This window comes from Lampetra planeri, chromosome 3 (assembly GCF_965212315.1).
Source record: "Lampetra planeri chromosome 3, kcLamPlan1.2.h2, whole genome shotgun sequence".
NCBI lineage: Eukaryota > Metazoa > Chordata > Hyperoartia > Petromyzontiformes > Petromyzontidae > Lampetra > Lampetra planeri.
Genome location: NC_136109.1, coordinates 9993961 through 10011085, shown reverse-complemented (window position 1 = coordinate 10011085; position 17125 = coordinate 9993961). Strand labels below are relative to the sequence as shown.

Genomic DNA, 17125 nt, shown 5'->3' with positions numbered 1-17125 from the left:
TCATTTGCCAGAAGAAAAAATATGATAATTGTTTTATTACCAATTTATCTGGCAACAAAACTGACACTTTTTTTTACAAGGAGTCATGTTTGCATAGACCACAATACCTGCAGTCATAATGCAAAAAAAAACACAACTCTGATAATGTATGCACTGTCCTTGAAGTTAATTGGTCCACACCCAAGACAGCTTTCAAATCTGGTCCAACACCATGTGAGACTAGGCTCTAAGGAAAGCTGTCTCGGGTGTGGACCAATCAACTTCAAGGATAGTGCACATTATCAGTTATTTTTTTGTTTGCATTATGACTGCAGGTATTGTGGTCTATGTAAACATGACTCCTTGTAAAAAAGGTGTCAGTTTTGTTGCCAGATAGAAGGGTAAAAAAACAATTATCATATTTTTTACTGGCAAATGAGGTTCCAATCAAACAATTTGTTTTTATTTTACCAGGTAAAGGCCCCACTGAGCTATGGAGATCGTTTTTCAGAAGCGACTTGGCTATCACAAATGATAGCTCAACCAAGTGGCTTATCAGCATCACGTGGAAATGTATAGCGGCCAAATATTTTAAACGCATCAATAAGAGGTTTTATTTGGGGGTTAGATCGCGTAAATGTGTGTTGTTAAACCCGCCACAGCCAATCAGTAAGGTTTGTCACGGAAACAAAACACGCAGATTCGTTACTAGTACAGAACACCGCTGTGTTGGAGAGTAAACCCACAACATTGACAATTCGAGTACGACGTTTTGCCAGCAATTGCAAGTAGCATCATCAGGCGACAGCCAGATAAACGTATGATGATGATTCTCAATGTAGAGGGGGGGGGAGAGACCGGAGGACCCGGAGAAAATATCCACGCAACCACGGGGAGAGAGAAAGAGGGAGACACGCAAACTCCAAATATACAGCAGGCGTCAGTGTCGGGATCGAACCCACGACCTCCTGTACACCAGGCAAGGTAGTTAACATCTCCTAGCCACCGTGATGATGAGAGAGAGACACCGCAAACTCCAAATATACAGCAGGCGTCAGTGTCGGGATCGAACCCACGACCTCCTGTACACCAGGCAAGGTAGTTAACATCTCCTAGCCACCGTGATGATGATGAGAGAGAGACACCGCAAACTACAAATATACAGCAGGCGTCAGGGTCGGGATCGAACCCACAACCTCCTGTGCACCCGGCGAGGTAGTTAACATCTCCTAGCCACCGTGATGATGATGAGAGAGAGACACCGCAAACTCCAAATATACAGCAGGCGTCAGTGTCGGGATCGAACCCACGACCTCCTGTACACCAGGCAAGGTAGTTAACATCTCCTAGCCACCGTGATGATGATGAGAGAGAGACACCACAAACTCCAAATATACAGTAGGCGTCAGTGTCGGGATCGAAACCACGACCTCCTGTGCACCCGGCGAGGTTGTTAACATCTCCTAGCCACCGTGGCGCCCCATAGCAATCATCGCCCCCTTCCGTCAGATTAATGGCTAGGATCACCCTTGCAAACGAGACTCCTATCCTGGCCTCTTGACTTCTCGGCTGGTGTTAAACAAATGTAACTTGAAACTTAGGGGCCGTCCATAAATGACGTCACACGATTTTGGACGCTTTTTGACCCCCCCCCCCTTCGTCACACGGCGTCACAAAAAGTCAGACCCCCCTCTCAAATATGACGTTACAAAAAAAACCATGCTTCCAATCGCTTTAAACTATTGTCATTGTAGTGCGTATTTAATGTGGCGCTGCACTCTGATGTTGCAGGAGAAAACATTTATTACAAAGTCTATTTAATTAAGTAGAACGTGTTGGCTATATTTATTTAAAGTTGCGCATTTTGATGTGACGTCACATTTCTCAACCCCCCATCGTCACACATCGTCACAAATGTCTGACCCCCCCCCGCCTAGGTGCGTGACGTCATTTATGGCCGGCCCCTTATCTTGAGTGAGTGACGGAGTAGTTTAGTGAGTTGACCAGGAGTTTTGAGCGAGTAGTGTTTAATTAGATAGTCATTAGTTTAGATGAGCGAGTGTGTGTGGGGAGCAGTTTAGCGAGTGATTGGGGGGGTTATTGATCACGAGCGAGTGATTGGGGGAGGTTATTGATCACGAGTGAGTGATTGGGTGGTTATTAATCACGAGCGAGTGATGGGGGGGGGGGGGGTTATTGATCACAAGCGAGTGATTGGGGAGGTTATCGATCACGAGTGAGTGATTGGGGGGTTATTGATCACGAGCGAGTGATTGGGGGGTTATTAATCACGAGCGAGTGATTGGGGGGTTATTGATCACGAGCGAGTGATTGGGGGGGTTATTGATCACGAGCGAGTGATTGGGGGGTTATTGATTACAAGCGAGTGATTGGGGGGTTATTGATTACGAGCGAGTGATTGGGGGGGTTATTGATTACGAGCGAGTGATTGGGGGGGTTATTGATCACGAGTGAGTGATTGGGAGGGTTATTGACCACGAGCGAGTGATTGGGGGGGTTATTGATTACGAGCGAGTGATTGGGGGGGTTTATTGATCACGAGCGAGTGATTGGGGGGGTTATTGATCACGAGCGAGTGATTGGGAGGGTTATTGACCACGAGCGAGTGATTGGGAGGGTTATTGACTACGAGCGAGTGATTGGGGGACTAAGTCCACCCAATTATTTAGGAGTTTTGAGCGATGGCGTTACTCACCGAACTACAATCCGGAGTTTCCAACGGAGCGAGTTGTCGACGATTCGATCCGGTATCTCGCCGTGGATTTTCTAACAAAACAAACAACACAAAAAAGCGATGTTCAACGACTTCGGCTAAGAATAAATAAAAAAAACCTCCTATCTGCAACCGCCCGCTCACCAAAAAGACACAACTTTCTGCCACCGCAGCGCTGAGAGAATTGTGGTAGTTGAGGTTTAAAAACACACGAACACGCCGCCAATGCCGCCGCTGCTGCTGTTGCTGTTTCAACGGCGGCGACCACCACCATCAACGCCTCTGCTAGCCGCAGATTCGCCGCGGTGCCTCGCGCTGGGTGAGGTGTGGTGGGGGGGGTGGTGGTGAGGGACCGCGGCGAATTTGCTTCCGACGCCAAGAGCAAACGATGTAAAATTTCGATGAAAAGCTTTTGTGGCTGTAGGGATTCATATTCTTGGTTCTTTCGGTAAAGGTCACGTAGAAGGGAAATAATAAAATAAGAAGAATTATACAAATAATAGAAATATTATTTTTTGAAATAAAAAATAATCAAAAATAATAAAAATATGTTTGATTGTTTTTTAAGAAAAAATAATAAAAGTAATATAAATATTTTTTCTTTTATTTTAAATGTATTATTTCCCTTCTACGTGACTTTACCGAAAGAAACAAAATAGCAAAGATGTACAGTGGTTCGATCTTGATTTGAAGCTTTCGTGACTGCAGGAATCCATACTCTTTGGCTCTTTCGGTAAAGTCACGTGGGGTAGAAAAATAAAATAAAATCACGACGATCATCTGATGATGATTGCTTGTGTTTGCAATCGAAACGTCGTGATTTATTTTAATTTTATTTTAAACCTACGTGACTTCACCGAAAGAACCAGAGTAACGATTGTCAATCGGAGAAAGAAGGGGGGCATAAATAAATAAGTGATCTTATAGTCAGGTGTGTGGGGGGGGGGGGCACTGGCTGTGTGAATAGTCATATCTGTCACCCCCCCTCACCCCTTAGGGGCCGTCCATAAATGACGTCACGCGATTTTGGACGATTTTTGACCCCCCCCCCCTCTTCGTCACACGGCGTCACAAAAAGTCAGACCCCCCCCTCAAATATGACGTCACAAAGCTCTGCCCCCCCCCCCCCCAAAAATATAAAACATGCTTCAAATCGCTTTCAACTATTGTCATTGTAGTGCGTATTTAATGTGTTGCAGGAGAAAACATTTATTAAAAAGTCTATTTAATTAAGTAGAACGTGTTGTCCATATTTATTTAAAGTTGCGCATTTTGATGTGACGTCACATTTCTCAAACCCCCCCCCCCTTCGTCACACATCGTCACAAATGTCTGACCCCCCCCACCCCTAGGTGCGTGACGTCATTTATGGACGGCCCCTTATCGGTGCCCTACCTTCCCTGCACAACAATACGGCTAAACCGTATGGGTTGACAGGTATGGTTTAGTGTGGCGTATAGTGTAGTATATAGTAGTGTAGTGTATAGTAATGGAGTGTATAATAGTGTAGTGTAGAATGTACTAGCGTAGTTTATAGTAATGTAGTGTATAATAGTGTAGTGTATAGTGTAGTGTATAGTAGCGTATAATGTAGTATATAGTAGTGTAGTGTATAGTAATGGAGTGTATAATAGTGTAGTGTAGAGTGTACTAGCGTAGTTTATAGTAATGTAGTGTATAATAGTGTAGTGTATAGTGTAGTGTATAGTAGCGTATAGTGTAGTATATAGTAGTGTAGTGTATAGTAATGGAGTGTATAATAGTGTATTAGTGTAGTGTATAGTAATGTAGCGTATAAGAACCAGAACCATCTCGAAGGCCCTGGAGAATGACCTCATCCTCCAGCCCACTTCCGGGGGCCTGGGGTCCCAACCGTTGGTCCCGATGCCCCCCCCCCTTCCCCCAGGGATTGCCTCGGGCTATCTGCCCATCATTACTCTTGAGCAGGGCTGGCTTCCCTTCAGCTCTCTACCCGGCCTGAGCGAGTACTGCCGGCTACGAGTAGTGGAAATCGTGGCCAACGCTGCCACCACACTAGTAACAAACCTTGCTAATTGGCTGTGTCGGGTGGTGGCGGGTTTAACGACACATTCATATTTACGCGATCTAAGCCCCAAAAAAAACCTCTATTATGGATAATATTTGTCGCGAAAGCCTACTACTACGTGTTAAACTTTTTTTTCTATAAAAAAAAAGTACTGTAACAATGTAACGCTATGGGAACCTCATTTGCCGGTAAAAATATGATGATTGTTTTTTTTTACCCTTCTATCTGGCAACAAAACTGACACCTTTTTACAAGGAGTCATGTTTGCATAGACCGCAATACCTGCAGTCATAATGCAAACAAAGGACATAACTCTGATAATGTATGCACTGTCCTTGAAGTTGATTGGTCCACACCCGAGACAGCTTTCCTTAGAGCCTAGTCTCACATGGTGTTGTAACGCTACATCTAATTATAATTATTATTACTATGCCTGCTTACCCAGAAATGCCTTCCTGAGCTTCATGACTATTTCAGGAGGGGTACCTACCAAGTTTTCACAGTAAAGGGGGGGGGGCGATGATAGCATTCTTTACAATATAAATAACGATTCTGATTCGTTCATGTACGAGGGTTGCTGAGAAAGTAATTAATGGCCCGCTGGCGAGGCATAATACAAGCTCTCGTTTATCGACGGCGGTAAGGACCATCCAGGGGTACGTATGTTGAACTTCTTTCGCACCGTACGTAGCCAACCGTGATCATCGAAGGCGCATGGGGGAAGGGTAACGTGTAGATTTTAAAGCGCGTAGCTCCAGTAACTTCCTAATATGGGAAGGAAGAGCATTCCAGACGGCCACAGAAGCAGCGCATCTAAAAGCGCGTGTTGCGGTGACCACCAAGACCGGTTCAGATATTGCTCACCGCTGATGTTAGCCGTGTCCTAGGAATCGAACTCGCGTTTGCCGGGGTTCATGAAACGGCGCATGCATGTGCGTACGTATGTTGAACTTCTTTCGCACCGTACGTAGCCAACCGTGATCATCGAAGGCGAGTGGGGGAAGGGTAACGTGTAGATTTTAAAGCGCGTAGCTCCAGTAACTTCCTAATGTGGGAAGGAAGAGCGTTCCAGACGGCCACAGAAGCAGCGCATCTAAAAGCGCGTGTTGCGGTGACCACCAAGACCGGTTCAGATATTGCTCACCGCTGATGTTAGCCGTGTCCTAGGAATCGAACTCGCGTTTGCCGGGGTTCATGAAACGGCGCATGCATGTGCGTACGTATGTTGAACTTCTTTCGCACCGTACGTAGCCAACCGTGATCATCGAAGGCGTGCGGGGGAAGGGTAACGTGCAGATTTTAAAGTGTGTAACTCCAGTGGCTTCCTAATGTGGGAAGGAAGAGCGTTCCAGACGGCCGCAGAAGCGCATCTGAAAGTTTCGATGGGCAGCCAAAAGCCGCTGATGCTGCGCAGGATGGCCGGAGTTCGCGTGATGGTGTATGCTCCTTGACGTGCTGTGCTAGTGACGGATTGGCATGTTCTGTTTACATGACAATGGCTGTCGGGTGGTGGCGGGTTTAACGACACATTTATATATTTACGCGTATTATCAAACATATGTATTCTTTTGATTTAAAGCTTTCGTGACTGCAGGGATTCATATTCTTGGTTCTTTCGGTAAAGTCACGTAGAAGGGAAATAATACAATTATAAAAATATCAAACAATTGTTTTTTTAATTGTTTTATATTTTTATTATTTTATTATTTCCCTTCTACGTGCCTTTACCGAAAGAAACAAGAATATATGTATTCTTGCCAAACGCGCTTTGTTCAACTCCAATGAAACACACAGTACATACAAACCGTTCTGAGTGAATAGCCGATGATTCGCTACCAATCAGCACCAAGGATTCAAGACAAGTTCGATTCCCAGGCCAGGGCTAACGTTGGTGGCGAGCGCTATCTGAACTCCACGCGACCACGAGGAGAGAGAGAGGGGCCGTCCATAAATGACGTCACGCGATTTTGGTCCATTTTTGACCCCCCCCCCCCGCTCGTCACACGGCGTCACAAAAAGTCAGACCCCCCCCCCCCTCAAATATTACGTCACAAAGCTCTGCCCCCCCCCCCCCCAAAAAAAAATAAACCATGCTTCAAATCGCTTTCAACTATTGTCATTGTAGTGCGTATTTAATGTGGCGCTGCACTCTGATGTTGTAGGAGAAAACATTTATTAAAAAGTATTTGATGTGACGTCACATTTCTCAAACCCCCCCCCCTCGTCACACATCGTCACAAATGTCTGACCCCACCCCCCCTAGGTGCGTGACGTCATTTATGGACGGCCCCTAAGGCGCTTCCTTTATTTACTTTTTTTTATCTGTAAGTGCCGTAAATACAGACTTGCAGTACGACAGCTGGGGGGCAGGGGGGTGGGGGGCACGGAGGGATGTCCCTCTTACAACTGGGCACCCATATTTCGATTCTTTTTAAGCAGTAAAAAAAATGCCAAAAAAACAAAATAACTTTGTTTAAGCATTTAGCTTGGTTTTATAGTACTTTTTTACTCTTTTATCTGGCAACAAAACTGACACCTTTTTACAAGGAGTCATGTTTGCATTGACCACAATACCTGCAGTCGGAATGCAAACAAAAAACACAACTCTGATAATGATATGCACTGTCCTTGAAATTGATTGGTCCACACCCGAGACAGCTTTCTTTAGAGCCTAGTCTCTTTTTTTTTGCATTCCGACTGCAGGTATTGTGGTCAATGCAAACATGACTCCTTGTAAAAAAAGGTGTCAGTTTTGTTGCCAGATAAAAGGGTAAAAAAACAATGATCATATTTTGCTACTGGCAAATAAGGTTCCAATGGTTTATAGTACTTGTAAACGGTTGTGTTTTTTATTGAACCATAACCCAGTACAAAGCACGAGCAATGGGAGAAACGGGGTGGGTGGGGGGGGTACAGATATTCCACAGACTTTATTTTAATTTGTAACAAAAAATATAAACGAATATCAATAACCGCATATTTCTAGGCAGGGCACTGCCCGACCTTTTTTCCGACAAGAGTCGTTCTTTTCCCGCACCTCGGCCGTGAAACGTTTCCGATGCGCATACGTGCGTGCATGGGCATGGTGAACTCCTTTCGCACCGTACGTAGCCCAGAGGTCGCAAACGGGTTTTGATTCCTTACCCGTACCCGGCCGCACCAGGGTCGCAAACGGGTACCCGTACCCGGCCGTACCCGTACCCGGCCGGGTACGGGTAGGGTATGGGTATCGGGTACCTGATTGCGACCTCTGGGATGAAGCCACGTTGCAGGCGCGGGTGGGTTGATTCTAGGAACTTGAATTGTGAGAAGAGACAAGACGTTGGGAAATGAGTGACAAACGGTTACTCACCAGTGACTCACGGCCTACCCGTACCCGGCCGCACCAGGGTCGCAAACGGGTACCCGTACTCGGCCGGGTACGGGTAGCCGGGTATCGGGTAAGGTACGGGTATCGGGTACCCGGTTGCGACCTCTGACGTAGCCGACCGTGCTCATAGGAGGTGCGGAGGAAGGACAACAAGCAAAGACACAGCAGCAACAATAAGCAGCAGCAGTGCCTGAGGGTTAACCAGGCCAACACGGCAGCCGTGTCCATTGGTCACAACTCCTCCTCGCTGCCTCACCCCCTTCTCCCTTTGTCACTCACCTCCCCAAGGTGCGGATGCTGGGAAGCGATCTTTGAAACAGTGTTAAGTGGGAAAAAAAACAATTTACAAATAACAGCGATACTATTGGTCCGATTACAGACTTCGTCAATCCCATGCTTATTTGGAACATCCCCGCTGCGCTACGGAAAAGAATACCCCAAAAAATAACGAAACTCGTATAATAATTTTTTACTTATTTTAGCATCTTGTAACCCATCGGGTGTTTGCCTTGCTGCGCTCTGAAGCCTGCGACATAACCCTCTTCCCGTTCGGAGACGTCTGCAAGTTGCAGGCTGTGGGGGGGGGGTCCCGTTCACCGCCGAACCTCGGAACGCGTGAGCGGGTAGGCGTTCATTTTATTCAGAGAGGCGTAGTAGCGCCGTTGTTTTTAAAGACGTCGTACTCACCGCAGAGAACCGTAGCCACACGACCGACACACTCCACGATGGCTGGCGCAAAAATGTGCCACGCGCCCTCCCGCATGGCCTTGTGGGAGCCTCGGTACGAGTAAAGTTATTTTATTTCAGTTTTTCTTTCGGATCCGTTCCGATGACGTGCACGTACGCGCGTGCTTCAGGAGAAAATACGTCATCGGAAACGGAATCGGAAGAAAGGTTCAAGACAGTACGATTCCACGGCTGAAGAACAGGGCTGTCGGAAAGACAGCGTCTGAAGGACAGACCTGTTCTTCACCTGAGGACGGCTGCTTGCGTTGTGGCCGAAACGTCGTGAGAATTTTATTTTATCACGTTTTATTTTTATTATTTTATTATTTCTCTTCTACGTGACTTTACCGAAAGAACCAAGAAGATGAATCCCTGCAGTCACGAAAGCTTTAAATCGACAAGCAATCATCATCAGGTGTGAAAATCACAGCTATAATTTTTTTTACTATAGTTAAAGTTTTATTAATTACATTTTTGAATTTTTTATCCTTTATTTTATTCAATAATTTTTTATTTTATTTAAATTTCTTTACCTACGTGACTTTACCAAAAAAAAACAAAAGTATAAGAATCCTTTATTGGGCCGTCCGGGCCAGCATGGAAGAATCGAACCAAAACGCCTTGTAGAGCGGCTCCCTTGAGCTCCCTCCAGTGCAAGATGACCTTCCGCCAGCAGTGTCTTGAGTGAGCAATTACAGCGGTTGCACCGTTCACTTTCACCTTGCTTAAACAAAAAAAATTAACCCCTAAAAACAAAGTTTTTCACTATAAATCCTTTATATGCGTGGCAGCTAGAGTCCTCTCGTCCTCTGGCTTGAGATGGCTGCCACCTATGGGTCAGATGATTGCATTGCACCTTTAAGCAATTGGTAATTAAATATAATATTTTTGTCCTAAAAAGTGTAAAATTTTGGATTTTTTTTTTCTCACGAACATTAATTGTCACGCACAACGAGTCTATGGGGAAAATGTCAGCTCGATTGGATCACGGGAAGTGGGTTAAAAAACGACCAAAAGATTTGCACGGTCCTAAGCAAGCAAGCAAGCGAACTTAATATAAAGGATTTAAAAACAACGACGACGACGACGAGCGATCACGGCGAGGCGTTGCCACCGCCGGCGACGGCCGCGTCGGCCAGGTGCGTGCGCTGGTGCGTCTTCATGTTGGAGCACTGCGAGAAGGCGCGGCCGCACACCTCACAGCGGTAGGGCTTCTCTCCCGTGTGCGTGCGCATGTGGTACTTGAGGCCCGAGAAGAGCGTGAACGAGCGGCCGCACACGTCGCAGCGGTGCGGACGCTCCCCCGTGTGCGTGCGTCGGTGCACCTTGAGGTTGCCGTACTGCGCGAAGGCTCGGCCGCACACCTCGCAGCCGTAGGGCCGCTCGCCCGTGTGCACGCGCCGGTGGTACTCGAGGCCCGAGCGCTGAGCGAAGGCGCGCCCGCACACGTCGCAACGGTACAGCTTCTCGCCCGTGTGCGTGCGCGCGTGCGTCTTCAGCTTCGAGCGCTGCGAGAACGAGCGGCCGCACGCGTCGCAGCCGTACGGCTTCTCGCCCGTGTGCGTGCGCTCGTGACGCTTGAGGTACGCCGGCTTCTCGAAGCGCCGCTCGCAGAACGAGCAATTGTGCGGCCGCGAACGCTCCGGGCGGTGGTTCCCGCCGACGTCCGGGAGGGCGGTGGTGGCGAAGGTGTCGGCGATGGAATAGTCTGCCGGGTCGTTCCGTTGCTCCAGAACGATGTGCGTGTCGAACGTGGCGGTGGCGGCCACGGCAGCGTCATCGTCACGAATCTCCTCCTCCCCCGCTTCCTCCTCCCACTCCGCCCTTTCGTCCTCAAACTGCTGCTGCGGCTGCGAAGGTGCGACCGCGTCAGCCGTGAGTGCGGCGCACTCGCCGCCCGCAGTCTGCCGGCAGGCCGATCGAACGAATGCGATCGTCGGGAAGTGACTGATCACCGCGCTTGTCGTCCCTAGAAGAGATCGGATGCCGAGTCGTCATCGGGCTCTCCCACGATCTGACGGCACGAGTGCAGAGCGATCGCAACGCGATCCGAAATTCCACGAAAGATCTAAACGCGACTGCAACTCACGTGGCGTTGTTTATGTTGTATTTTTTTGCATGCCATGCCGGGCTTTCATCGATGCTACTCGCTAACACCACTTGCCCCTACAGTCTGTTAAAGCTACGGTCGCAACGCGCCCCGTACAGCTTGGACGCCCGCGCGCCTTCCAATCGGTTCAAATTCGTTGTTCATAATCAACGTTTTTGGGTTTAGATCGCGTTATTTATAAATGTGTCGTAACCCTCCACCACCCGACACGGCCAATCAGCAAAAAAAAGTGTCACGTTGACAAAAGACAAATAGTTCACTGCTTTAGCCCACCGGTGTGTTGAAGCGTGAAACCACAACATTTACAAGCCTACGTGTTAAAGCCAAATTCGTTGCTAAAATATACCAGCGTTCAACTCTCGAATGGCATAACTTTCGAGAAGTGATTGTCGATTCCGAAAATTATTGTCTAGAAATCGGTAACGGATAAACAGCCCTAATCACAAGTGCTCTGTATGATGAGTCAGAGCTCTTGAATCGTTGATCACGAAAGTCACGTCTTGGAGTAGCGTATCACAATCCCTCCATCGTCACCAAAATAACATCATTCAACGGATAACGCTGCTCATTACGATACGGCGCGGGCCTACATGATATTGCCAAGAGCCGTAAGTGTGATCAACTTAGCGGTGAGAAAAAGGTTGCACATAGCAGAAGATTTCAGGATGCGGGCAGTGATGAGAATGAAACTGGGAACTATTTGGACACATATGTAGGATGGACAGCAGGCAAATGAAAAGTGTGTCGCTCGGGAAAAATGGGAAAAGAACCAGACAGAGAATTGCTTGACGACAACATCATAAGATACTAATAGGGTTTTTCCCCCTTTTTTCTGGCAACAAAACTGACACTTTTTGCAAGGAATCATGTTTACATTAACCACAATACTTGCAGTCAAATGCAAAAAAAAAAATACTGCAAGTATTGTGGTTAATGTAAACATGATTCCTTGCAAAAGGTGTCAGTTTTGTTGCCAGAAAAAAGGGGAAAAACCCTATTAGAATATTTTGGTACTGGCAAAAGAGGTCCCATGATGAAACATCATAAGAGATTCGTGCCAGAGAGATGTGGCCACTACTTGATCGTATTGACACTGCAAGACAGAGGAAAGTGGAAACAAATGAGGAAACGTGCAGTGGACGCCTACGGGCTATCTGCCACATGGATCGTGATGCAGATGATGATGATTCAAGTGTGGCAGGAAAACCACCAAGGGTAGGTGGAACAGCCGGTCCAGGGCTCGCAAAACGCCTTACCCTGAGCGAGATCCACCGCCTCCGTTTTGATCTCTGGCCACATCGGGATCGGTACCTCGCTCGTTTCACCTGGCCAAAAGGAAGAGGCGAGCCACAAATTAATTACGTGACTCCAGAATTACTTGCAGTGCGGTGGTTACACACGCCTGCGATCCGGCAGTATTGGAGGCACAGCGAGGGTTTGATGGGTCCATATTCTTAGGTTTTTTCGGTAAAGTCACGTCGGTAAAAAATTTAAATTAATAAAAGTAAAGTAAAAATAAAATTAAAATAAAAATCACGACGTTTCGGAGGCAACACAAACTTCCGTCTTCAGGTGGAACCGTCACAGCACGATAGCTGTATCCTGACCTGCTTTTGTGCTTTTACCATCTACATGGCAGAGGCTCGGTCTCATTTGCAGCATTTTGTTATGTAGGCTAGCCGTAGTCTCAAGCCGCACCTCACCATAATAATAAAAAGTGGGCCGTTCCCGGCCCATCCCCCCCCCCTCAACCATTTTATATACGGAGTGGTATCTCTTGTAATCTCTCATTTACTTGATACAGCTATCGTGCTGTGACGGTTCCACCTGAAGACAGAAGCTTGTGTTGCCTCGGAAACGTCGTGATTTTTATTTTATTTTTATTTTACTTTTATTAATTTACATTTTTTACCTACGTGACTTTACCGAAAAAACCTAAGAATATGAATCCTTGCAGTCACGAAAGCTTCAAATCTAGAAGTTTGATGGGTCGCGGAAAAGTTGCGAAAATTCCCTTCCCCGTGGGCGTGGAGGTACCATGCCCTGGCAGAAAAAATGTGGACTCCACCCGTTCCGTCTGTTTGGCGTAGAATTAAGTGGAAAGTATGTTAAATACTTTGCCAGGTCTACAGGTCGTGAGTTCGATCCTGACCCCTGATGCCTGTATATTTGGCGTTGGCATGTTCTCTCCGTGGTCACGTGGGATTTTTCTCCGGGTTACCCGCGGTTTCCCTCCGCATTTGGAATCAACGTCACGCGTTTAGAGCATCTGGCTGCAATAAATTTCCACGCGATGATAAGCCACTTCGTTGAGCTATCATTTATCACCAGGTCGCTTCTGAAAAAGAGCTATACAGCTCAGTGTTGGGCCTTACCTGGTCAAATAAAAATAGTTTCCACACTGAAATACAAATGAACGATTCGTATTGAATTTTTGGGTCAAATCGCATAAGTAAAATGTGCGTGAATGTACGTACGTATGTTGAACTTCTTTCGCACCGCACGTAGCCAACTGTGCAATTAATGCAGGTGTGTGAACAAACGGTGCCAAGAGCACTTAAATGTTTTTTAAAGTGGCTTATCACGTGGAAATTTGAAGCAGAAAAGCAATCTAAACGAGAAAGATGCATAAATTTCGATTTAAAGCTTTCGTGACTGCAGGGATTCATCTTCTTGGTTCTTTCGGTAAAGTCACGTAGAAGGGAAATAGAGGACAGCCGCTTGCGTTGTGGCCGAAAGTCGTGAGAATTGTATTTTATTGTTATATTTTTATTATTTGATTATTTCCCTTCTACGTGACTTTACCGAAAGAACCAAGAAGAATAAAGATGCATGTTTCATCAGGGTTGCAGACTGCACTTAACACCGATGGGGCCTGATGCGGCCTAACATTCTTAATTATTATTAATCGTAAAATTCCGAGAAGGAAATTATCATCAGGCCCCATGATGCTAAGTGCAGTGTCTAATCTGTATGCAGTCTATCTCTCTGGCACCTCTACGTAGGCCCGTTGCCTGAAACGTCGCCAATTTATGTATTTTTAAATCCTTTATATTAAGTTCGCTTGCTTGCTTAGGACCGTGCAAATCTTTCGGTCGTTTTTTAACCCACTTCCCGTGATCCAATCGAGCTGACATTTTGCACACAGACTCGTTGTGCGTGACAATTAATGTTCGTGAAAAAAAAATTCAAAAATTTTACACTTTTTGGACAAAAATATTATATTTAATTACCAATTGCTTAATGGTGCAATGCAATCATCTGACCCATAGGTGGCAGCCATCTCAAGCCAGAGGACGAGAGGACTCTAGCCGCCACACATATAAAGGATTTATAGTGAAAAACTTTGTTTTTACGGGTTATACTTTTTATTTTAAGGCCGCGCAGTGTTATTGACGAAAGTGTTTGCGTTTTGTTTGCTAATCGACTCGTGTGCAGGTTGACAAAGGGGCCGTTCATAAATGACGTCACGCGATTTTGGACGATTTTTTATCCCCCCCCCCCCCTTCGTCACACGGCGTCACAAAAAGTCAGACCCCCCTCAAATATGATGTTACAAAGCTCTGCCCCCCCCCCCCAAAATAAAACATGCTTCAAATCGCTTTAAACTATTATCATTGTAGTGCGTATTTAATGTGCCGCTGCACTCTGATGTTATAGGAGAAAACATTTATTAAAAAAGTATATTTAATTAAGTAAAACGTGTTGTCTATATTTATTTAAAGTTGCGCATTTTGACGTGACGTCACATTTCTCAAACCACCCCCCCCCCACCCCCTTCGTCACAAATCGTCACAAATATCTGACCACCCCCCACCCCCCCTAGGTGCGTGACGTCATTTATGGACGGCCCCAAAGATTTCGCAGGACGGTGCGTGCCAACTATCCACTGCACCAAACTGCACCACCCATTGCATGAGCTTGAAATCGCCTTACCTTGGCTCATGGAACACGTCTCTCTTTTCAGTTCATTCCACGCCACAGAATGGGCCTCTCCACACTGATCTGGGAAAATACAACCGCGGCTCAGTCAAGAAATATTCGCAATCGCCAGAGACACTATTAGCGGAAGAATTACTCACCCTCATCATCCCTCCCCCCACCAACCCAACATCCGCACACCCCCACCTCGCACTGCTCCCACCGATGGTGTGACAAATTGCCGTGATTCATGGTTGCAATTCAATTCACGAGCCAAATCGGTTTTGTTTGACAATGTGGTGAATGGTAGTAGCCTCTGGCAACGTGCTGCACGGGTGCCGTGAACCTATTAGGGCGCCGTGGTGCTGAGATGTTAACTCCCTCGCCTGGTGTACAGGAGGTCGTGGGTTCGATCCCCAACCCTGAGGTCTGCATATTTGGAGTTTGCGTGTCTCTCTCTCTCTCTCTCCCCGTGGTCCCGTGGATTTATCTCCGGGTCCTCCGGTTTTTTTACCTCCACATTTACAATCAGCGTGCTGTAAACGTCTACGTGATAAGCCACTTCGTTGAGCTATCATTTGTGGCCAGAATGCTTCTGAAAATTAAGCTAATAGCTCAGAGAGCTTTTCCCGGTACGATAAAAAATAATCGTTCAGTTTTATTTGTACATGTTCTAAAGTTATTTGTTTACCTTTCCTATACTTTGCACTCTCATCATGTTTTTGTATTGTTTGTTGTTGTAAAGTTCTGACCACGTGCCCCCTACCCAAACCTCTAGTAAAAAAGAGCTTTACAGCTCACCAAATTTCGATTTAAAGCTTTCGTGACTGCAGGGATTCATCTTCTTGGTTCTTTCGGTAAAGTCATTACGTGACTTTACCGAAAGAACCAAGAAGAAGCTCACCAAATTCCTGCAGCAATAAATAAAAGATTCTGATGATCAACGATCGATCAATTTCCCCCCGAAGCGACGCTCGCTGCGGCCTCGTCGTTCACCTGGACGCTCGCCGCCGCCCTCCGCGCCCTCCCCGGCTGCCGCGAGGCCGCGTGCGCCCTCTCCGCCCCCCGGCACTCGAGGTCCCGGCGAGGGCTCCGATGTCCATCGCGTCGAGCCGGCCCACGCACGCCGAGAACTCGCGGCTCAGCCCCGCGAGCAGCGCCAGCAGCGCCTCCACCAGGCTCACCAGGGTCGCGTCCTTCACCGCGGCGGCGGCACCGGCGGACGACGCGCGGGGCTCGTCCGGGAGCAGCAGCGCCGCCACGAACCGCCGCAGCACGGCGTAGAAGCCGAAGGGCAGGCGGTCGCGCGCCGCGGACAGCAGCTCGGCACGCACGAGGCCGTCCCCGACGCAGGCGCGCAGGACCCCGTAGTCCCGGATGCCCAGCTCCGAGTCCATGGCCCGGGCCACCTCCTCGTTCACGCCCTGAGCCTCCAGCCACGCCGGGAAGTCACCGCTCGGCTCCGGGAGGGGGGGTGCAGGGAGCGCGAGGGAAGGGGCGGCGGGGCCAAGCAGGCACGCCATCCTAGCGGGAGATACAGAAAGGTTTTCTCACTTGGGTGGAGGTGGTTACCGTGCGGCTGCGTCGGTAACGCAATCCGGCAAAATATTTTTTTTTAAACACGCTTTAATGAAATGTACCGTGCTAGTAATGGCAGAACTCCACGACTCCAGGAAATGGCCCCGAAGCTTGCCATAACGTAAGGGTGCCATGGCCAATTACAGCCAACGTCAGTTGAGCGTAGACAATTAGACCCAAGCCGAAACATAACATCGAAAAAATATTGTTTTAAAATATATATTTTGTAGATTTAATGATAGAATATAGTATTGTCATCAGTATGACATAAGTATACCAAGTTTGCAGTCGATACCACATTGGGAAGTGGGTAAAAGTTGAGTTACAAGATTTGAGGATACGACAACAACAGACAGAGTGAGTTAAATAAAAGCGTGTAAAAAAATAATTTTGCGCGTTAGATTGCCCAAAATACAAAGGTTGTTGTCAACCCACCACCACCCGACAAAGCCAAGTTCAAGCCCTGTTAGCGAGCAGCACCTATGAAGGCCGGCACGGCGCATGAGGTGGGATGGGTGACCAACACCACGCCTTTGTCTCCCGAGTGATGTTTACACAAGGCAACGGGGACTAATTTGAGGCTGAGTCGACCTAGGGGAGGCCCCCAGAGCGGGAATCGAACTCGGGTCGCCGGGTCCTGCAGTGCGCCCACCACCTTAA

General features: G+C 47.4%; 2 protein-coding genes across 2 annotated transcripts in view; both read right to left on the bottom strand.

Moving 5' to 3' along the window:
* LOC144734587 (uncharacterized) overlaps positions 1-3023 on the bottom strand; it is a 42308-nt gene extending 39285 nt beyond the window's left edge. The window contains exons 1-2 of the mRNA XM_078616841.1: positions 2858-3023; positions 2696-2766 (exon numbers count right to left, since the gene is read on the bottom strand). The gene's annotated coding sequence lies outside the window, so the exon portion shown is untranslated. The remainder of the gene's footprint in view (positions 1-2695; positions 2767-2857) is intronic.
* A 4641-nt stretch (positions 3024-7664) lies between these two features.
* LOC144717324 (uncharacterized) lies at positions 7665-15906 on the bottom strand. The gene is made up of 4 exons (XM_078592807.1): positions 15884-15906; positions 14903-14971; positions 12223-12291; positions 7665-10825 (listed from the first exon to the last, which is right to left on the bottom strand). The coding sequence occupies exons 2-4, from the start codon at positions 14910-14912 to the stop codon at positions 9951-9953; spliced, it is 954 nt and encodes a 317-aa protein (XP_078448933.1). The 5' UTR covers positions 14913-14971; positions 15884-15906; the 3' UTR covers positions 7665-9950.
* Between the last annotated feature and the right edge of the window lie 1219 nt (positions 15907-17125).